This window comes from Argiope bruennichi, chromosome 4 (genome assembly GCF_947563725.1).
Source record: "Argiope bruennichi chromosome 4, qqArgBrue1.1, whole genome shotgun sequence".
Taxonomy (NCBI): Eukaryota; Metazoa; Arthropoda; class Arachnida; order Araneae; family Araneidae; genus Argiope; species Argiope bruennichi.
The window spans coordinates 18,754,374-18,778,826 of record NC_079154.1 but is presented as its reverse complement, the minus strand read 5'-3'; the positions used below and the strand labels follow the sequence as shown (position 1 = coordinate 18,778,826).

Below are 24,453 nucleotides of genomic sequence, written 5' to 3'. Positions count from 1 at the left end.
ATTTCAAATGATTATGCTTATTTTCTTAATGTTTTATGCATTTAAAATTAAACATTGTTAATTAATCCATGATTCAGATTCATTCTGAAGTACTTTTGAATTAAAATAAAACAGAATAAATGAAATTAAAAATTTCTAATCCGCATAGCGTTACCCCAACTGGCGTAGAAAAAATCACGTACTTGCGTTACGTAACTGGCGTTGAAAATTCACGCATGCGCATTCTGTTCTGAATTCCGCATTGTGTTGACAATTATTATCAACGGATGAGGACTGGATTAAAATTATTTTTAGGTTCGTTGTATGCTTTTGTAATTAAAATGTATTTATGTTAGTTATATATTGTTTGTATATGCTTATAGTTTTAAGTACATCGTTTTTTAAGTAGTTTTTTTTAAAACCTGTTTTCAACCGTTTATTTTAAACGATTCGTTTTATTTTCTTAGTGTTTGATGCATTTAAAATTAAACATTGTTAATTAATCGATCTGCTCATGATGAATCTAAGAAAATTTTGTTGACAAATTCTTGAGATATTACATAAATTAAAAAAGATATTCTTTAGTGCCCATAAAGTTTAAACGATGAGTGACTCTATTTTCAGTAATCAGATTATAAAAAAATGCTTTGTTTCAGTTAAAAATATTATTATATTAATTGCAGATTAATCCTTTCCACTTTAATTTAAAGTATAAATTCTACGAGAGCCAACATAAAATTAGAGAGATACAGATTACGTTATGATTGAAGGCCTTTATAATATTATGAGTGAATTATATGCCTATCAAAATTTGAAGTTTTAAAATATTTTGATGAAGAAGCTATTAAAGTAGGAATTGCATAAAATATTTAATTATTAAAATTTTAACGAACATTAAGATTGGTGAACCGGCTGGTCGCCAAAGGCGGCTAGTATTAAAATAAATCGAGAGTGTAAGATTTAATTATTGCATTGAGTTCAGTAATGCCAAAAAATTACATTCCAGTACATGAAATGTGACCAATTAGAAAGAGAAATATGCATGTATTCAGTCCTGATTTCAATTATATAGCTTTTGTAATTTTTACAAAGTAAATATGTAGGATTTGAAATAATTAAAATTTATATGCTCAAATTGTTTTCAATCAAATCTGTTAAAAAATTTTATAAAAAGTAAAATTCAAATAAAAGGATACAAGAAAAAAATGTTAAATGCATCGGCCGGGAATCGAACCCGGGCCGCCCGCGTGGCAGGCGAGCATTCTACCACTGAACCACCGATGCTGCGTTCAAAATTCATATTTTTGGAATGAAAATTTTATCACGACAAATATGATCCATTAATATGAATGTGCAACTACTATTGTTTATTCAGCTTACTGAGGCGAATGTGAGTTTCATTCGATTAGTTTCTTCAAGTCTCGCAGCTATTCACCTTCGTGTTACCCAGAAATTAAAAAGTGGGTTTCAATTTTACATTCTTAGGGTGTTTTTTTATTAAATGATTACATTTTAATACTTGATTTTATAACTATTCCTTAGATACTTGAAATAATAAATCTGACTTCCCGCTTTTTTAAGAATAAAAGAAGATGAGGATATAAAAAATTATTATTCTATGTGTAATAAAAATAGAATTATGTGATTCCTGCTGTAAATAATGTTTTAAAAATCTGTTAAAAGGCACTTTAAAAGCATCTTAGAATGAGACAGGATTGCCACAAATGCGGCAATAAAGTATGTTTTTTTTTCATGTACTATTTTCTCATTAACGGTGAAAACAAAAACTTACTCCACTATTTCAAAATGTTAATTTTTTCTTTAACTTGTAAGAAAAAAGGAATTTTGTATTTAATTCTTCATTTAATATTTCATTTCAATTTCTTTATTATATTTCTTTCATCTTATTTGGAGGTACTTTCAAATTTCAGTATCAGAACCCAAGCTTCCCGTGAATTAAAATATGCTTCGTTTTCTTTTAAAATTATTTAAACTGAGCAGAACGAAATGCACGGCTTTTGACTAAAATGAAGTAGAAAAATAGGATTTCACATACAGATAACGAAACACACTTTATCAGAACAAAGTAAAATGCGAAGAAGGTCTAACTAAATGCCCACCACGATCACAAAATTTAATTCTAGTGAATTTTCTAATATGCATAAATATGAAAAAAAAATGATGTAACTATTCTCACTTCAAGCAGACAGATTCTTGTACTTGTTTTTCATGTGAAAATGTATTGGATCATATTCAGTTACTTTTTGTGCGAAGAGTGACGCATGCCTCGGTATTAATTTCAATCTTTTCTACAAAATAAATATTATGCCACTGCATTTCTAATTTATAATAATGTTTATTGTTCCGCGAATCAAGTGTGACACATTTTTCCTTTTGTATTTTTTTTATAAAACTGCATCCTTGAGATATGCATTTTCTCCAAATTCCATGAACTTTGATCAAAAAGTACGCAGTTTGGATAAGTTCTGCAGCGTTTGCATCGCTTCAAAAAATATTCAATTCTAAGTTTAAACTTAATTGCTATTATTTTAAGATTTAAATTTAATTTCCTTCTCTGTTTAAACGATCATCAAATTAGTAGAAAAATGTGACCCATCACTATTCTGTTTGGCATGTTTTTTTACATAACTTTAAAGTAGATTTTCTTTGGCATCACTGTATTTTAATTAGCCATGATTCTTTCTTTCTTTCTTTTTTTTTGAGTTACTTTAATTGGTACTTTAGCGATGCTTTTGAAACATTCTCTGAATATTTCAATTGCAAAAAAAAAAAAAAAAAAAAAAAATGCTTGTCTTTTTTTGGATTTTGAATTTTAAAACTTTGAAAAAAAATTACCCTGGTTTCTCTCTCTCTCTCTTTTCAACTAGCTTTTACTCTAAATATTAATCTTATTTTTTTCTTTGTCTAAAAAAAATATTATGGCAAAAAAGTCTAAAGCGCACACATACATCACTTCTATTTCGTAAGTAAACATGCCACGAGAGCTTTCATTAAAACGTAAATCCGATTTTGAATGTTAATTTCTTTTCTGGTCGATTTCAGACTATCTGGAGATCCAAAGTTGTAGAAGTATGCTAATGTATTTTGGGGAGATAAAAATCTGATCTTAGAAAATAAAACCGTTCAATGGAGGCCAACTCAGAGTTTACTTCACGTTTTTAATATTTTTTTTTATGTATCAAACTGTTCATTGACTTGAGAAGTAAGATATTCAAGAAGATGACTGCAACTTCTTTACTGTCTTTATTATTACTGACGTCCAAATATATTTTCTCAATATATCAAAATTAAACCTCATTTAGACATCTAAAACATTAACTTTCTTTTCATAGAAACTTTCTTCGTTAAGTCATTGTACAAGTGTAAATAGGAGTTAGAAATTATTCATGTAGTCTAAAAGTTTCCGTGAGTTTTTATGGTAGATCTTAAAAATACAAAATATTTTATTTATTAATTAATTCTCCTTTATTATTTATGTATTTTAATTGATTTTATATACAAAATGTTATCAATTGTTTGTTAATTAGTTCGTGACTTCGGTTTATGTGTGTGTGTGTGTGTGTGTGTGTGTGTGTGTGTGTGTGTGTGTGTGTGTGTGTGTGTGTGTGTGTGTGTGTGTGTGTGTGTTGGTGTGTGTGTGTGTGTTGGTGTGTGTGTGTGTGTGTAACATATTTTTCCGAAACAAATGATCACAAGTCTTATATAATATGGATTGCCGGCCACGTGTTGATGGAATACATGTGTTGACCTTTGACAAGGGCAACGAAAGTATCACTTTCATTTGATACGTAGAATGGATTTCATTTAAAAACTTATCAAAATTTTTAAAAAATCAGTGTAAATATATAATAACCCTCTACCTTTAAATATTTTTGAGTTAACGTGTTTATAAATGTGCATAATTCTAGAAGCGTATTTTTAGGACTCAAGGAAGTCTGAAATGTCTCGTCAAATTTTCGAGTTCGAAATTTTTTTTCGGGGGGGAGGGGGAGGAATTATAGGGTTTATTTTTTTTTTTTTTTTTTTGTATGCTTTATACTTGAGAAAATAAAAAATAATATAAATAAGTTTTTATTTACTCTGATTGCATATTTTGCGTCCGGAAAGAAATAATCAGAAGAATTTAAAAATTAATATTTTTAATATAATAATAATTTTAAATGCTCTAAATGAGATGTTAATTGAATAAATTTAAATTAATTATTTTTAAATAACACTTTCCGCTTCTTAATTTTGACTTATAAAAGCTCAAAAAAAAATTATAAGCATAAGAGGTTGCGAATATATTCTCTTAGAAACACATAAAAAAAATCTGAAAATGAATAATTAATGGCTGCTTCTTCCATCAGACTAAAATAAATGAAAAAAATTCGTAATCTGTTCTTCACGCTGTTTTTACTTTTAAAAATGCTTTTATTAATTATGAAAGAAATATAATGAAATCAGTAATATTCAACACTGTTCTTCCATTTTCCACATTTTCATCTGGTAGAAGAAAGTGCTTCCATTTATTATAGTCCAGCAGCAATTTTTTTATTAAAAATAAGGAAGCCCTTTTCTATTAAAACCTTATTTCGTTATTTTATTAAATAAAAGATTTTAAGAATGGTTATGGATAAAAAATTTATTTAGCTTTACCAAACGATTTTTATAGACTGCAATTTTGGAAGTTTGTTTTTTATCGTTGATTTAATTTATATAGAACAAAAAAAAAGTTCGAAAACGATGTCAAGACAGAAATTATTGTTTTTCAAAAAGAATTAAACAGAGTGTCCTATTAGTATAGAATAGATATTTTAAAATGAAAAGGGAGCCAAAATAATGAAAGAACAATGAATGAAAGAAATAAACAAACAAATATTAAATATAATAGAAATGCAATAGAAAAATGCGAAAAAAATTAATTATAAGAAAATATATAACCTGAAATAAATTATGATAAAGGAAATATGATTTAACAAAGAAAGAAGAAACATAATCTTTTCTAATAATAAGAGTGAATATGTTCTATCTGTTTGTTGATGCATCATATGAAAAATTGTCTTAATTTATCTTAAATAGACTTTGGAAGATAGTATTGTGCACATCTCGGTGGTCTTTTTTTTATTAAAATATATATAAATTAAAAATTCAGAGAAATTTTTTTAAAGTTTTTTTTAGTCATAACATGCAAAAATATTATAGCACAAAATTATTTGTAAGACATGTTTGACCCATCTTAGAATTCAAAAACTTTTAAATGATGCTGATTTTATCTACACATAATTTTTATCTTAATTTTGACATTTGTAAAGAATTATTTATGTATAATTTATCAATATTTTTCTTTGCTGAAAATAAATTCACTCTTTAAAATTTTCTCTTTATATTTAACTGCATGTTTCTTTTTATCGTTAAAAGCTAGAGACTGAAATTTCTTTATATATTATATCCATATTATTTTACAATGTCGCAGTAAACTTTCGCTTTCTTATTTTTTTTCCGTTAAATGTTTAAGAGTCCCACGGGGTGGGAGGCACCTCGAAATTGAGGATGAGAAGCTTCTGGTATGATGGCTGGTTCTCGTCACCCTCTGGCTTCTCCCATCGAGTATGGGGCGTACTTCCTTAGGAAAGGGTTGTACCGTGGCCTGTGAAGGCCTTTAGAACTCAATCGCAGTTCCCGTCAGTGTTGTTGTTGACGTGGTCCGGTCAGTTAGTTGACGTAGTCCGGTCATTCAATTTTTCTGTATGCCTTCCTGCGGATCGTAGTAGCCAGTTTCTGGTTGAAGTTTTAAGAGAATCTAATAAGGTAATAATAAGAGCAATTTCGGTACAACGTACATTAGCATTTTATATAAAGAGATATTCGCCTACAGGTAGGCCTTCAGCATTAAAAATTCGTCAAAATTTCTAGATATTTTAATAAATACAGTTTTTATCTTTGTATTTCATATAATTATTGAAAAATGTTGTATTAAATAGTATCAATGTTATCCAATCAGTCCCATAGAATCAGAAAATATTTTTTGTTCATGATCTAAAATTTTATTAAAATAAATATTTATTTCTATAATTCTAATGCCAAAACTTTATTTTAAAATATCACATCTTTAATCGCATATAATTCATGAATATATTTTCACATGGCCTCTTTTTAAATGTCACGCTGTATGGACTTCAAATTATGAGAAAGTAATGCTACGTTACTTGCAGTATTTGCTGTAATAACAGATAAAGGCAGTTGTCGAAATGGCCTAAAGTTAAATGGCGCGAAATTCTCCAAGTTAAAAGGCTTTACCAGCAATTAAATTCCTAATACCAAACAGACAAGCGACGCGGAAAATAGTTTTATTCAGCGTATTCCTAACAGCTCGTTAGTTTTCACTGACGTGAGAAAAGTTTTGTGACAGTTTAATTCAAATTTTTGAGAAAGTTGAATGAAATAATTGATATGAGTCACAATTATTTCATTTTGAACTATAACTTCTTCTTATATAAATGATAACAGCCAGTCTATAAAAAAATGAATGAATGCAAAAATTTTAATAAAGAATTTTACTTCTGCTTTAGAATACTATTATTTACTAATACTTTTACTTTAGAATTTTACTTTTAATAGCACTAATTTAATCATGGCAACCAATTTTTATGAATAATAGTTTATCACAGTAAAAGGAAATTTTATTTTAAACTATACTATCACGACAAACATTGAGCATATTGATTTTTTAACTATATTTAGAAAATGGCGAAAATATATAGGGAATAAAATTGATGAAATCGTTCTAGTTGTTGAGGCTGGGGGTTTTGTTAAAATTTTATTTTGCACTTTTTCTGGAAATAAGACAGTGGTAAGATAATTGATTATTGATAGCGCACCTAGGAATCATAAGAATTAAAAATTGTCGACATCGATGCTGTGCTTTGTACTGGAGAAGAATATCGATAGAGAACATGCAGTGAATTAATAATTTTGAGATTTCTCTTCATACTGGAATGGTGGCATGTAATTACTGATGTCACATCAGGGGGTCATGAAATTTCAGATGAAAAAAAAATGACAAAATCGAGCCCATGGTTAGAACTTTAAAATTTATTTTTCGATTTCGTAATTATTTTGCGTATATAAATTGTAAAAATTAGTTATGAAAGATAAGTATTCGTAAATGTGACGCATGACAAAACAGCTCATCACAAATTATATATTTAAATTTGATCTTTTGTTAAATAAGTAGCTTTTTTTTTCTTCTTTTTTTTAATCCTTTAAGCCAACCTTTTTTTTAAAAAAAATAAAATAATCATCAATTCAGACATCAGAGAGATTTTTTTTAACCGCAGTTACCAAGTTGGCAAAGAAATTCCGAAAAAAAAAAAAAAAAAAAAAAAAAAAAAAAACGGTGATACTGTAATTTCTAAAGCATCTAAACACGATAATTCAAAAACACAATGCCTTAAGGTATAGGTACACACTAGAAGATTTTTTTTTAATTTTAACTTAAAAATCCAGTTTTTTCACAGTAGGTCATTAATATATGTTTAAACTCATTTCAGTGAGAAAAAACCATATTACACTAATTATTAATTAATTAAATAATATTTAATGAGCTAATTAGCCTATTTTTTGAAACATGATATCTTAAATTCTAATTTGTACAGACACACCATTCTAGTTGGAAATGATGCCTAATATGAGTCGTCTTGTTGTCTGCCTCAATCAAGTTATAAAAATATATAGTTTTTTTTTTTTTAATTTTTCATCAACGATTAATAGAAAAAGCGAGATTTTTTCTGTCATTTTAACTTCTAAATAGCTATTAAAAATTTATTTCTATAAATATAACTTTGATTGAGGCACAAAACATCCACTGTTTCATACAGATTATTTTGATATACAAATAACTGTATTTGGTTCATTTCTTGTTGAGTTATAATTGTTTGAATGAAGCAACATAGTGGAAAAATATCATTCTTCATAAAATGAGTTTTAAAAACACCGTAACTAGAGTTTTTAATGAAAGCACCTCAAGAAAAATAATTATAACTCGAGAAATATTTCGAATATTGACAACATATTTGTATCGTTTGAAAGCTAAAGGATCAGAGAACATTATTAAGCAATAAAAAAAATATTCGATATTTTGAACGATTTTCGAAGTTTCAAGTGTGTATATACACCTTAAATTTATATAAATTGGCTTGTGATCTTCTGAATTTAATTGTAGTTGTGTGTTAAAGTTTGATTTCACTCAATCTGAAAAACAACTGTACAAAATATATGACTGATTTTTGGATACTTATGTATTAACCACATCTCAGCGATTAATCTACCAAAAAATCGTGTAAGACCAAACACTGTTAGATTATTTCGCAACTATTGTTCAACAATGGCATACATTTAATAATATTCACAAATACATTTATTACAGAATATGCGAGAAATTTTCGGGGAAACCTTTATCACTGGTTCATTCAAGATGACATCCCTTTCTAATACCAAAGATTTTCCTTATCATGAATTATGTAGTAAGATAAGAGACCTCTATTTCTTTTTCTGTATACTTAAGAGGGATCAAGAAAAGAAGTAAATCTTTCATTTTTACTTTCTCGTATACGTGGTATAGAGGAAGTATTGCCATCTTCAAAAAATTCCATCTTCAGATTTGACGATTCTGTACGTTTTAGAACACCTTGAATTCGAAAAACACATTTTTAGAAAATGCCCGCCTATCTGTCTGTGACAAAGATAACTCAAAAACGTTTTCACCCTGACGGCTGAAATTAAATATGTGGCCTTTACACCAATTTAGTTGTGCCGATTCGCGTCCCTTCGGTTGCGAGTTCGAACCCCGCCAGTCGAAGATTCCTCGGGTGTGTGGTGGCTGGCGAACGCATAAATGTGTCGTGGTCACAAAGTCCTCCTTGTCGAGAGTAATACCACTCGGGGTACTGGATTTGGGGTGATCGTTCTGTGATTCAGGTCTAAATTACAATCTGTGGGTGAGTGAATGAAGTCCGCCACGTGGAAAGGGCTGTGACGTGCTTACAACTAAGTCGTACTCTTAGACCTAGATGGCGCTACTGAAAAACAAGAGACGCACCCTTAGCTAAAAAGTCAGTGGGTTTGTCTATGACAAGTGTCATTAGAAACAACAATAACAGCACTAAGTTTGCAGATTTCTATGAAATTTTAAGTAAAATCTGTTCATGGGAAGTCTGTCTGTTCGATTATAAGTTAAAAAAATAAGAGAACTAGGTGGATGATAAAACTCGCCAATCTCATTTAATATCTATAGAGTGGACACCTACCAAATTTTGTGCCAAATACAATGACAGGTTGGCCGTCTGTCTGTCCGTACTTTCAGAAACATAAAAACGCAGTGAGTTAAATATATTAAATTTTGGCATAGAATTTTATGGCTACTGGCGTAGTTTTGTGTCAATTTTTTTTCAATCTATTGGAAAAAAAGTGTCTAAAGCAGCAAATTCGAATTTCGAGTAATATTAACCGCATGCCACTTATTAGTCGCCAAAAACACTCGCCAAGGATGACACGACATTTTCAGTAAAAATGCTTATTTCGTAATTATTGTACACCAATGCTATACACGGCGTTCTTTGGTATGACAAGTTTATTAGAATGTGTGAAAGTTTTATGGAGACTACTTCCGCTGATTGTGAATGTTTTTAGTTCTTGATGTTATGTAAATACGACGAATAAATGTCAGTACTAATATAACAAGTGCATTTTAAAGTTTGGTTGAAATTCCACAAATATATTGAAATAATTAGCTTAGTCAAAAGAAATTTTTCATAATAGCAAGATTAAATGTCCTACTAGAATTAATTTAACATAAGCTTAATAATAAGCTTAATTGTATCACAGAATCGGTGATAAACTAATCATAATGCTTAGATCTTAGTTATATCAGCAACGTTACAACACTCTTTAAGCATTGGACTTGAGTAAATATGTTTTTGAATAATATATTTGAACGAACTTTCCAAAAGAAAAGGCACTTCTGCAAGCCGTATAAATTACAATTGTTCGTATAAACTAGTATATCCATCTTCTGTAGGCGCTTTCTATAGCATAAAACACACTATAATAAACTTTTCTATCTTTTGCATTGTACGGCATTTCTATACATTAACGATTTGATAATGTATAGAATATACATTATCAAATCGGTAATCAACCGTTATATTATAAACTCTACTAAAACCTTTAAAAAACTTATTCTTTTGATTCATGTTTGGGAATATGACAAAAAAAATTATTTCTAATGCCTCCCATTTATAATCTTTTAAAACTCTAACATAAAAATCAGTGTACCATTATTAACTTTTCAAGTCTTCTGTTTAAAAGGCAAAATTTTATAAATCATTAACTGACCCAGCAAACGTTGTTCTGAGATTTAAATTATTTCTAGTGATTATTTTGGGTTTTAATTAAAAAATAACGAAAGTATTGTAAGTGTGTGGGGATGGGATCTATGATAAAGCGCTAGGAATGGAGCGCTGTAGACGATGATCGCCGATAAAAACAAAAAAAAACACCAACCATTCATTTTCTGAATACAATGTATTTCATTTACGTAATGAACATATACATTGTTTGATCTCTTAAAAGTTAAACGTAAAGTGAAAAAAGTAATATATTTTTTATCCTAAAGTATAAAAATGAAATAAAGAAACTGAATATTCATTTCGAAGAGCAATTGAGTTTCCTATATTTTTTCTCAGTCTGTCTTTACCCAACACAAATACGCTCGATGGTTTGCCCACGCGAGAACATGCCACGTATAATTTTCCGTGTGAAAAACACGGTGTGCCCAAATCTAAGCCGCGCAAACAGACATCGTTTGGCCTTGCGACTTATTGATTGTCATTGCGAATGTCAATCTAATAAGAAATTGAACGCGTTTGAATTCAATTGGCACGTCTGTGAGAATCATTGGAATTCGTGGCAGTAAGCATTTTCGGATCGGAATTTGCCATTCAAAATGGTGGCTTCGATAACGTTTTTCATCCATTTTTTAATGACCAATCGCGTGCCATTACACAGCCGTAGTGGGTTCAAATTCCGAAGTAAAATAACCGGAGATCCAACTTCAATCGTAGAAGGTGTGTTGACATGCCTGACAAATCTAGTGAGTTCAAAAACTCTGTTGGATAATTTACAGTTTCGTTAACATCGCACACTGTATCAATCGATTTGTGTGATACCATGTCGCCTGGCAATGACTGCTGAAGTTTAAATCGTCGACATCCACATTTTGTGCTGCCAAAATGGCTCTTTCTGCCAGCCACGCATGATTGATGTATTGTGTGCGTACATCCGGAAATATGCGGTCAATGAGAGCATTTTGCGAATCAACGAGGGTGCAGAAATGAGTGGACAATTTTATGCATCCAGTATTTTCATAGACAGCAACTTTTCCATCGCCGATATCTAACAATTGGTCCGAGAATGTGTCAGCAGATGGATCTTGTAGCATTTGGACGCGCATGTTTATTTTTAGCTGGATTTTTTCAACATTACGCTACAGTGGCGATGATTTCAAGCAAGCGTTGACCTCATCAGCGTACGGTGAACGTGGATAGGAACACCCTAATTACCTATCGTTATGAAATATACTTTACGACCTATTCTCATATCTACCAAATACACATAAAAAATTTCATAATAATCGGTCGAGTCGTTTCGGAGGAGTGCGAACACAAACACCGTGACACGAGATTTTTATATATTAGATTTATTGGTCAAACCAATTTATAAACTGAATTACCCATTTGAATTATATCAAACCAAAGATTTACCTTCATTAAATAATCTTAACAAGAAATTTCCTTTTAAAAAATAAAAAATGGATTCTATGGTATTCCGACAAAAATAATTAACGTCTCTATATTTTGTTTTTCAATTCTCGTTAAACAGAATCGCTTGTAATGATGAAATATGAATTATACATATTTACATTTAATTACTGCAGCATTTACTTTTGAATATTTCAGTTGGCAATTTGTCATCATTATTTTACTGCTCTGTTTAGAGTCCAATTACGAAATTACGTTTCTGTCCTTATGTTCACATTAATTAAAGCGTTACTTCCAAAGAAATAATACCATTTGTAATTATTTTGTAAATTGCTTTCTTACGTGAAAAGACATGAAAGATACTGTTAATGGCAAACAAATGTTTGGAAATCATTTGTTTAAATTGGCGCGACTTATTGAAATAATTACTTGTTATCGGTTTTTTTTAAATAAACGATGCCAATTTTTTTATTTTTTTTCCTTTATTTATTATTTGTAATATTTTTTTTACTTAAAAATTTGGAATAAAGAATATTGAAAAAATAAAGACATTTTTACCGTAGAAAAATATAAAAGAACCCAGATTTTCTGAGATGGAAATTTTCCTATGTTAAAGTTAAAATAAAATTTATTGTCAGATGATTTAAAAACGCATTTTAAACACAGATATTGATAAGCATTTTTTATTCAGTATGCTTGTTACACAGAAGCAAATAGAATAACTCAAAGAAATCAATAATAATGTAAAATTTCTTATCTATATATTTAAATTAATTCGGAACATCAGTCTGCAAGTCCAATCACAACATTGATTTCACCAATTTTTATTTAAATTGAAAGACTATCATATCACAGATATATATATATTATTAGTGGTCTACTACTATTCTCCGCCCTCCATTTTCAGGAGATGGCATTAAATAGAAACTTAACATAACCCCAGCTTCAGCAAACTTAATTGATATATCCAATTAACTGCGCCCTTTTACGAGAAAGGCTCGCCAATCAGAATGCTCCCTCTTATTATGCAAGTTCAATTGAACCAGCAAGGGAGATCATCCTGAATAAAAGTATTCGCATATTCTCGAATGAAAGTTTTATCTCCCTCTCTCTGTATAAAATTATAGATCTGTAATAAGACTACGGATGTCTTACATAGCATTGGCGAACAATAGTCATGAAATATAGGTTTTTGACATGATTCTACCGTTTTTACTGAATATATCGTGCCAATGTGTATTTTTTGGCGCCTTTTTTCCTTACCGATTAAAGCCAAAATTTTGCACGGAACTAAAATGGTAGGCACAGGATCACATACTGAATATCATTGATTTAAGTCATTGCGTTTATGTGCTTGAGGAAGTATACAATGACTGACAGTCAATATATATATATATATATATATATATATATATATATATATATATATATATATATATATATATATATATATATATATATATATATATATATATATATATATATATATATATATATATATATATATATATATATATACAGAGAGAGAGTGAGACCTTGGATACTAAACCTGTGTATCTAATTTTATTTATGTAGATATTTACCTTTTGTAGTTATCGAGTTCTTTTATACTAAATAAATCTGTACTGGATTTCACTTCTACATGAACAACCTGATTCACAGACTTATTTGAATTTCGTTCAAAACTTGATAGAAATGTATTAATTTGGGGCTTCATTTCATTCCTCTAGCTGAAAGTTTTTTAAATTTCTTGTTCACAGACAAACAAACATAATACCAAACATATGTTGTTGTTTTTTAATTCAAAGAAGCATGAAACTAGAGATTTTTTAATACCAGAATTCGATTTTTTTTTTTTTTTACGATATATTATTTTTTACGATATATTATTTTTTACGATATTTTTTTTTACGAAAGTATTGATTACGATACTTTCTCTGTACTTCAAATACGGGAAAATAAAAACACCACATTTATTTATTGTGATAAGGTGTGACTCATCAAAGTTGACTGAACTAATGTTATTAATACCGTGGGCGAACTGATCGCCGAAAGCTATTTTTTATCTTTCTTTGTCTGTTATGTTATTTTGCATGTGCTTAGAGATTTTATGAAAACCTTTCTACGAAAATAGCAGAAAAACATGCAAGATTGGGTAAAGTTTGTAAACATTTTGAACTTGAAATAAATCTGGAAAAAAAGCATACATTATAATATTAGAGATTTCAGCTAGTAGTGCAAGATTCGAATGATGAGAACTCATTAAAAAGAAAAAAGGCATTTATTAACTGTTAAATAATATCTTGAAGACACCAGTGTCTTCCTTCAAATATAATTATAACAACGTTGAGCTAATAGTAAATTCCTGATTTCGAAATGGGAGATCAAATCACAGATTGGTCACCTTATCAGCCACCTGCTAAATTAATAATCTATAAAATAAATTTAAAAAATGAAAATAACAACATTTAAATGTGTCTGAAATTGACATTAAGGGTTATTATTAAAACATAAATCCTCTCAATTCAAAACAAAATGAGAGAACAAAGCTTCTTTGAATTAAGCCACGTATTAATCATGTTCTCATATGGACGAAAAACATAAAAATACTATCTTCTTATAATATAAAAATTTTCGTTTGTAATTTTTAAGCAAAATCATTATATAAAATTAAATAAATTTAAATGAATGATTCAAAATACATAGGTCTAGGACTAAAATAATTCCTATTGTAATATATTTCATTAAAAACGAAGCAGATAAACTAATGATATAGAGCTTAGTTTAGTTATTTTAACGTTCCGTTTTAAAGCAACACGAGGGCTATTTTGGGACGGACCTCGTCATTTTGAGACACGGTCGGATTGACAGTAGGGCACCTGCGCTGGCACCCCCTCTCCAAGCTTCCGCGGCACACCGGCGAGAAGGCGTTTGAACCCGACAAATTTGGCATGCGCCAGACCCACTTACATGACAGTACTTCGGCGGATTCAGGTCTCGAACCTGAAGCCGTAAGGGTTTGAAGCTAAGATCTTACTACCAGGCCACCGTGGCCAGCCCTTTTACGATCTGGAGAACGTAAATAAAAAATGTATAGTGGAGATTCATTTTTGATTTTATTTTTGAATATTTATTTATGTATCTAATCATCATGATGATAAATGACTTCTCTTCGTATATAATAGAGGGAATAGTGCTTATTTGAAAACACATCTGTATTTTCATTAAAGGCTCTGTAATATTACTACGATATCTTTACGGTATTTAAGGCATTTAAAATATCGAAAAAAGATCGTGATGATAGATTTATAAATATTCTAAATGCTAAGAGATTGACTTATAGTTCTATTTCGGAGTCCCGGATGGATTCATATGTTATAGCAAGGGTTAGAAACATTAGTTTATGAATGGCTACGAACGTGAATTCAATTTCTATGTTCAGCTTAAAAATAACTTTCATTATACCTTTTTTCTTCCATTCCAGAAATGCTCTGATAGCAAAGTATCCGAGAAGACGATTTTCTCCACTTTCGCCCGCACACTCCCTCCCAGCTCCAAGGTCTCAAAATCCCTCATCGCCCTCCTGAAGGACTTCGAATGGAACCAATTGGTCCTGCTCGTCTCCGATAACCCCTCCGAGAAGCAGATAGCAGAGGCCCTCATCCACCTCGCCCAAAAGAACGACATCACCATCATCGAAACCTTCTACCTCCCCGGAGATTACCTCACCAAGGACAACACCACGCTCAAGGAAATAGTCATGCAGACCTACAAAAGAACGCGAGGTAATCCTTCTTCTTCTCTTCTAAACGTTCCCAGTGGAGTAAGAAGGTTTAGGCAAATGGCGTGAAATTGGATATAAATAGACATTGGCGAATGGACATGGATTACTGTCACTTATATGATCTTAAAATATCGCATTACTGGCATTTGGTTTTACTGCTTGGCCAAAATAGAATGATGTTTTTCATTGTTCTCTTTCTAACCTCATGGGATTTATTCACTTTTTGGAAACTTTCATTTACTTGTTGATGTGCTTTTAATATTGGAATTCATCAAACGATTGTCGTTTCTTTCTGTCAGGGATAATTCACGTTGCAATATAATCACGAAAATGATTTAAGGGCTTCTGTCATTTTAACATCTAAATGGTCATTGTCTATCTTTGCGTATTGTTGTAATATCATGCATCCTATAATATGTACAATGAATGACAAAATTAAATCGGCAAAACTCCTTTGATATTGGTCATGTTAGCATAGATGTTTCATTAAAATATGATTTGCCGATCGTAGGGATAGATCGCAGATTACTTGAATTCGAATTTCTTAAACTCCGGACCTAACAATGTTAAAAGAGCGATACCAAAGGCAATTAATTAATAAATGTTTTTATAGAAAAGAAAATGAACAGCAAAATTACTTAGCAGAAATGAGTTTTTAACAAACATGGGGAGATTAAAAATGAACAAAAAAAGAAGAAGATTAGACAAAATGAAAAAAAGTTTAGGTAATAAGAATTTGGCAACATTGGTCACACGAAAGTCTCATGTCTTACAGAACAAAGAGAAAAGCCGGCGTCCTGGCATAGGGGTAGCGCGTGTTTCCCGTGATCTGGGCCTTTCCCGGTTTGGGATGGTTGTTCTTCCGTTGTTCTATCTGTGAGATATGTGAATGTGCCATCCTGTAAAAAGGGATTGTGCAAGCGAATGAGGGATGCGTGAGTAGCAAAGTCGTACTCTTGGTTCTAGTTGGCACTACTATAAAAACAAGTGACTCCCACCACCGGCTTAAATTGCTGTCTTCGTAATAGCGGGTTTGTCCGTGGCAAATGCCATAAGAAACATCAACAATCACAACAAAGAGAAAAATCCATATATATATATATATATATAATCGTTGATGAGAGCCAATCAAGAACTAGTAAAATAAAAAGACATGACTTATGAGTATAGTAGAGCGTTAGGGTAATAAGCTTTTTATCTTCAGTGTTCGTTACATTTTTCGCAAGTTTTGCAAATTTTAACAAACAGAACATATTTTTTAAATTACTCTGAACTACTTTAATGGCGGTCATCATATCGGAATTTAGAGAATCAACTTGGATAATGTTGAAACTTTTTTCAAAATGGATTGAAATTTCAGCACAAAAAAATTATCCTTTTGAGGTCTTTACATATTCTTTTTGCCATTTAGATGGCACTTTTCAAATTTAGACACTATAAAACATTAACTCACCTTAAAAACCAATTTGTTTCTTTGGATTATTGGCTTTCCTGGGTGTTAAACTATCAATATGGAATGCATTTATTTAAAATTTCACTTTGTAATTGGATAAAGCTGAAGAATACGAATTTAATGAAATCAATTCAATACAAATTCTGAAAATGCTACGGAATAAAAGTGGAAATGCCAATCCCATCCAATCGATGTTCGAAAAGAGCAATTTTCCATCTTAATTTTAAAATAACAAAGCATGTAATAGGATGGTTTATAGTACAATGATAATATAACAATAAAAACCTGTTGAAGTTGTTAAATTAAATTAAATTTTGAAAATTTATTGAGACCAGAAAAAACTGTATAGCGATGAAATAGATTTCATTTAAAGATAATAAAGTTTTAAGATATTGTAAAAATTATTTATGTGAGATAATATTTTCAGAAGATATAGTTGAAAATAAAATAAACAAAACTTATTAAATTTTTAATTGTATTTTATTTGGCTTTGAAACTGATTTTTTCTCTTGTCCTGAAGAACATGTATGCCAAATTTCATCAAATTCGGATGAAAATGGTAGATTTGTTTAAAACATAATCAGGTAGTTATTTATCTTTATATATATTAATCAGAACATTGATATTTTAACGTCAAAAATATTATTTATTTGTTTATTTTTTGCACTCAGATTATTTAAACTTTAATTTTTCATTCATGTGCACGCTAAAATGTATTTTTTGTACTGTCGGCATTATTTTCGTCATTAGCACTTTATTTGGACAATCATAGCACCAGCATTTATTGCATCTACTTATATATATATATATATATATATATATATATATATATATATATATATATATATATATATATATATATATATATATATATATATATATATATATATATATATATATATATATTATATATTTATACTTCTGCAAAGTGTATTCTTGAATTAACCCTTTCACTATTGACCCGATCAAATCGGCAATGCAAATTTTATCTCAATTCAATTCTATTTCTGTTTCAAACTAAGCATATAGAATTTAAAATGAGTTATCACTAAAAACGCTCTCATTTTATATCTTGCACTTCTCGCTTGAAATAAAAAACGGTCGTCTTGGATAAAATTTGCATGGATAATTGTGCCAGATCAGTAATGAAAGGGTTAAAAATAATAAAAATGAATAGTACTAATCCATTACTCAATCTCAAAACAAAGACTTAACAGCCCTTTACAAGTACCAGATTCTGAGTTAACCATCTGCTTTTCGTGTAACTATTATTTTTATTGCAAAGTAACAACATATGTAGGAGAGTTCTGCTACTTTGTTACTGTTTGATGGCGATCGATTTTTAAGCAGGGTTCACCACACTCCATTCACCCATAAAAAAAAATCATAAATACATTTATTCTGTCAGCTATTGTGTTGTGAGTTTCAAAACTTTGGACGAGCGCCCAAACATAACATTTTTATCTTCTTAGACGTGATGCAATTTTTTCTGAGTACAATCTCTGTGTTTGACCTCTGGCTAGAGCATTGCCCTTGTCACTTACCTGAACTTCATCGTATGCTCTTGCGTAAAAAAGCGAAGTTAGGGTTTTTATACTTCTGAGGATTAAAGGCCATTGTTTTGTTTCAAATAAAATCTCCTGTCAGATCCAAAAGAATCAAAATGTTAGATTAAATCCTTTTTTTTTATCCATCATTTTTAGGTATAAATGTTAAAGATTAAACCCTGTTGTTTACATTTTTAGGAAATTAAATTGTAATTTATTTTGGTAAAAAAAATTTTTTTAATCTTTCGAAATTTTTAGACACGTGTTTATATCATTTATAAGTTTAATTGTTTTTATAATTATAACAAGTAATATATAAAAAAAATTTAAGTCAATTCCTACTTAGGCCAACAAAAAAAATTATTTTAGTTATTTTTTATTAAATAATTACAATTAATATAAATATGTATATAAATATGACGGAATTACAATATTAAATGGCAAAATAGAGCTTGGCGACAAACATGGCGATCATTTGGCCAGTGATTTGGAGACCTTGGAATAGAAATTACTGGACAACTTTAACTAATTAATTAATATCTGAAAAAAAACTGTATTAACATCAAGTGTTAATACAGTTTTAACTGCAAGTTTAAAAAAATGTATTTGAACTTGAGTGGATAAATAAAAAGTATTTATTTTATTAACGATTGAAAATTTGAACAAGATATATGTAGAGAGAGTGTGAGCTAACAGTAGAAATTAAAAAAAGGAATTAATGGACCTTCTTCTTCAGAAACGAATAATCTTTCAGTAAATAGATTTATTCCAAAATTTGATACAAAATTTTAGTTTTGATGCAAATGTTATATGCCATATTTTGAGTTAGTATGCTTATATACACAAGAGGTGGACAGACAGTCTACTTCTTGGTGGCTGCGTCCCATAATTAAGCAACTATCAGATTTAAAGAAAGATAAATGTTCTGAGAAGAACTCGTGCTAAACTTTATCCCTAGCATCTAGTGTTTTCCACTTACCTTGTTCACTTTCACCCGAATAGACTGACTGGAATTCGATCTTTTGAATTTTGGTCCAAAATGTGTTACCATTCTGCGATTTCAACATTAAGATCAAGTTGACTTGTAAAATTTTGAGTTACCATCATCATAAACACTAGGAACAGAAAAATTATCTTCTAATTGGCAAATTGCGTCCGAAATTTGATATCTTCTATTTGGCACATCTATTGGGGGGTTCTCTTCTATTTGAGGGCAAATTGTATGTATAAAATTTCTTTCACATAGCATCTGCAGTTTTGAATTACCATACAGTTGCACAATCTTAATTTCGAAAAAATATTGTTGTTATTTTTCTCATGTATTCTTGAAATTTTACAACATGAAGATCCATTGTTATCTCAAGATCCAATTTCTTGACAATCACTATATATTCTTTATTCGTTTCGTTAATGGGAAAGTAAAAGCATTTTATTAAGAGAAGATTTATTTTGCAAATAAATAATAATTTTGCTAATAAACTCTCTTCAAATATTTTATATTTTAATCTCAGGAATGTTTTATATATTTTGCATATTTCTTCAATTGGTCATCATCTTTGTACTTCTATCTTTCCTTCTTTTCCTCCGAGATAAAGATCACATTTATCTAATGACCAAGCAGCTGCTGTATTAAAAATTTCTAAATTCTATACTCTATATCATCATGAACTCTACGTACATACTGGCTAAAGAGTGTACTCTTCGTTTCAGTATCCTAAGACAACGACTTTTCGACGTTTCTATCACGCGAAGCGTGAGATATGAAAAATGAGTGAATTTCCGGCAATCTTTGGCCGTGATTTCTGCCCCACTTGGTACTTTTTCGTTCAATTTTTTTTTTCCACGTGCATATGAGCGTCGTGTTGTTTCTTACCTGCGCTATTTTATTTAATTCAAAATTGTGGATTTTTTGCTTATATTGCTAGTTCAAAAAACAAAACAACTTTCAGAAGTGGCACGAAAAATATTTTATTTAATGTCATTAAACGTGACCTGGATTATCTATTGTGTTTAATATTAAAATACTATCAAAAAGTTCAATAACAAAAAAAAGTGTTTAACGCGAGTTCGCAAATTGTACAGACTAAGTCCATGGCAAAGGATACCGACGTGCTCTGATTGGTTTAAACCTTGGCATCTTTTTGGAAATGTTTTGCACTCATAATGATCTAGTTTTTGCTTATTTGGCACAAACCTTGTTCCTTTCATTAGTTTTATGGAAGATACGAGTGAATATCAAAACGATCTAATTTTTATTAATATAATTGTTTTCTCGAAATATTACTAGTAATACTACTACTAATAATTAATAATAATAATAACAAATATTACTAAAAATACTAGTAATACAAGTAACTATTGTTATTTATGCCCAGAAGTATAAAAACTATATGAAAGTAATTACTCAACATACGATGCAGCAATTAAATAATTCTTATTTTTTTAATGATTTTCGTGCCTTTATTAGATAATTTATGCAGTCATTGAAACTTGTTGGTAAACGTTTGTTACTTTCCCATCAACTACCTATGGGGAGATGATTACTTAATGCCCAAAACGTATAAATATGTAAGCTTTAACGGAATATGTGATTTCGTAGCTAATTTTTTTAGTTATATAAAAATAATATTAAGAAGAAACTTGCACAAAAATATTTTTAATAAATTGTAATTTTTATATTTTCTGAATTTAGGTTTCAAGATTTGATCTTTTCTGTTGTATATGTGTTCCAGATTAATATTACATGTGAACCGTAAAAAATAGGGCGGGGGGGGATAAATTCACAAATTTTATTTATTTTTATAAAAATATATTTAGGTATGGCATCTTTTAGGCAAAACATTGCCAAAAAGATGCCAAAGCTTAAACCAATCAGAGCACGTCGGTATCCTTTGCCATAGACTTAGTCTGTACAATTTGCGAACTCGCGTGTTTAACGTAGAAAATAATTATTATTTTATATAAAGCGAATTGCCAATTTTTAAGAACAAAATTTTTTTGTTTATTTATTATAATTTAATGCATAGGCCTTTTACAGTAAATAATAATTACTCTAAAGCCTTTTATTGCAAATTAGTATTTCTTTCTACCAATATTAAAAGTTACCCACAGTTTTTAAGTCACTCAAATCTGCGGAAAATCTGAGTTCCCTTTGTTGTTGAATGTAAGAATCTCCTCCTTTTAGCTTTCCCTTCACCCCTATTTTGATTAAATAAACGCATCCTGAGGCATATCTAAAAGCGCCGCTGAATTTTTTCGAATTCGTAAATGAATAGAATACACTATTTATTACGGATTCAAAAATTATTCCGTTAAAATTATTTTCACTGCGAATCATCAAATGAATCATAGGAATAGAGCTAACCCACTACGCATTAGTAATAATAGTTTATCATTTGTTGATTCTGTTTGAAATTATGATGAAAATTTTTCCATTTTAGAATATTTTTTGAAAATATTTTACTAATATTACTTTTATACCACTTTAAATTTCAAATAAATGTTTTTTTAATTATACCTATTGAATTGCTACATATACATTTTTTTTTTTGCTTTAGTTTTGACAAATTTTTAAAAATTTTAAATAAATTTCTATTGATGAATGAAACTTAAATTATCTTCACTATTTTATCAAATCTTTTTATCTCATTATCGTTTACATTGTTATGAGAAAATCGGTGGTTAAAAAATAGTTTACTTTCATCGATACATGAACTAACAAAGAATATTTGTACTTACTTACAATTTGATGTTATCTAATTTTCGAAATATATGTCTGAATTTTGGAAAGTTTTAAAATATAAAAATAATAAAATATTTACTCGCTTAAATTTTTAATTGATCTTTTTCATAAAACGATAATGGATATTAGCCTTTTGATTTATTTTATAATTACAGATTTTAAATTTCATTTTAATTTCGCAATTATTACAATTTATATTCGTTTTCCTTTAGGAAAAAAATTGACTTTTATTTTTCCCGAAGTTTATTATTTAGAGAAATTTAACAGTTATTACTTTTTAAAAGATATTTTTGTTTTTGGAAGGCTATTTCATTTTTCGGGTTATTTTGTTTATTTTTAAAATGTTACATTATTCTTTCGTTCTACTTATTTAAAATGATGATTTGGCAACCTTTCTCACTTATTAATTATATAAACCGAATTGGGCCATGCATTGACGTTTACTTCAAAATATTCCTTAATCCGATAACATAAATAGAAAATCGTTATTACTTTTCAGACACGTTTTAATTTTAATATAATTTACAATTGTCTTTCTTATTAAACAATACAGATGGAACGTCAGTTGAAAATTATGTGGTTACTAGTATCACAAGTTGATCTGTTAATATGGTTAAACTAAACGTTCTTTGTTTGTTGAATTCAATCAATCTGAAAACTGTTACAATCATAAAATGAAATTTCGAACTAGCCAAGATTGGGCTATTTTTTAATTTTTTATCAGAACCGAATCTTCAATATTATTAAGTATTGATAAGTTTCCTCGTGAGGAAGATAGTTTTATATATATAGCTACAGCTGCTGAATAGATGCGGGTTCTTCCAGCCTTGATGCCATTTGGCAACGTGAAGAATTCAGCAGCTTTGATGGCAAAATGAAAAACCTAGAATATTCAAGAATCTTGGTGGTTTTATTAGAACTCGAGTTCAAGAGTTTGTTCTAGAACATTCGATACGCTATCATAAACAAACAAAGCGGAGATGATTCAGTAGTGAGTCATCGAGTCAAGAGACGAGTAGTTGAAAGAAATCACTTTTTAGAGAGTTGTCCCTAAGCGCTTTGGGCTTGCACAGTTGTCTATTGCCAATTTGTTGTTTAAGCGCTGCTGTTTTTATGTACAATTCGTTGGCTATTTAGTACATGTGTATCATTATTTCCATGAAGAATTACTTGATATTAAATTATTTAAAAACGAAGCAAAATAAAATTATCTCTAATATATTGATTTTATTCATTAAAATATCAAATTATATCCACTAAAAATGACTTTTGTTAAAAAAAGACTCCCAGAAATATAAAATTTTCGCCCATAGTGACAAAGTTAGTGTAATCCTCGACAATTTCTTTATATATGAAAAAAACTGCAGTAATAAAGTATAGACATTGATAGAAATTACAAATTTGTACAAACAATTACGTGAGTTCTTTATATTACAATAATTTAATTTACAAACAACTTTTATAGTTTAAAAAAAACCTCAAATATAAACATGGGGGGGAAAATATTCGTATAGAACTCAAACCCAATGGCAATTCAGACAAATTATACGAAAAAAAGATCATTGATTATGCAAAGTTCGCTGGATTTCACAGCATTTAGTAGCTTCACAAACTCTAAAATTGAGCTCCTGCGCAAGTGATCGTCTTTTATACTATTGAGTGATGAGGGCTCGAAAATTTTGGAAATTTTTCTGTTTCTCAAGAAACACTCTTTGCTGACTTCAATGCCACATACTTCCCAACAAACATTTGGTGCCAAATGCAATCGCCAAATCACCAAAAAAAAATGTCAACAGATCAAAATCACAACAGTAACACAAGCAATTAAATAGACAATTATATAATTACTAGCCGCCTTTGGCGACCAGCCGGTTCGCCAATCTTAATGTTCGTTAAAATTTTAATAATTAAATATTTTATGCAATTCCTACTTTAATAGCTTCTTCATCAAAATATTTTAAATCTTCAAATGTTGATAGTCATATAATAATATTCACTCATAATATTATAAACGCCTTCAGGACGCCTTATGTATCTCTCTAGTTTTCTGTTACCTCTCATAGAATTTATGCTTTAAATTAAAGTGAAAAGAATGAATCTGCAATTAATATAATAATATTTTTTATTGA

General features: G+C 29.5%; 1 protein-coding gene and 1 non-coding gene across 2 annotated transcripts in view; one reads left to right on the top strand and one right to left on the bottom strand.

Annotated features, from left to right (window-relative positions):
• The window catches only part of LOC129965696 (guanylate cyclase 32E-like), a 230,856-nt gene that overhangs the window by 98,928 nt on the left and 107,475 nt on the right, over positions 1 to 24,453 (top strand). Inside the window, exon 4 of the mRNA XM_056079805.1 lies at positions 15,283 to 15,583. Coding sequence (XP_055935780.1) covers positions 15,283 to 15,583 — 301 coding nt within the window. The remainder of the gene's footprint in view (positions 1 to 15,282; positions 15,584 to 24,453) is intronic.
• On the bottom strand, positions 1,193 to 1,263 carry Trnag-gcc (transfer RNA glycine (anticodon GCC)). Its single transcript has one exon. It is a non-coding gene; the product is annotated as a tRNA-Gly (tRNA).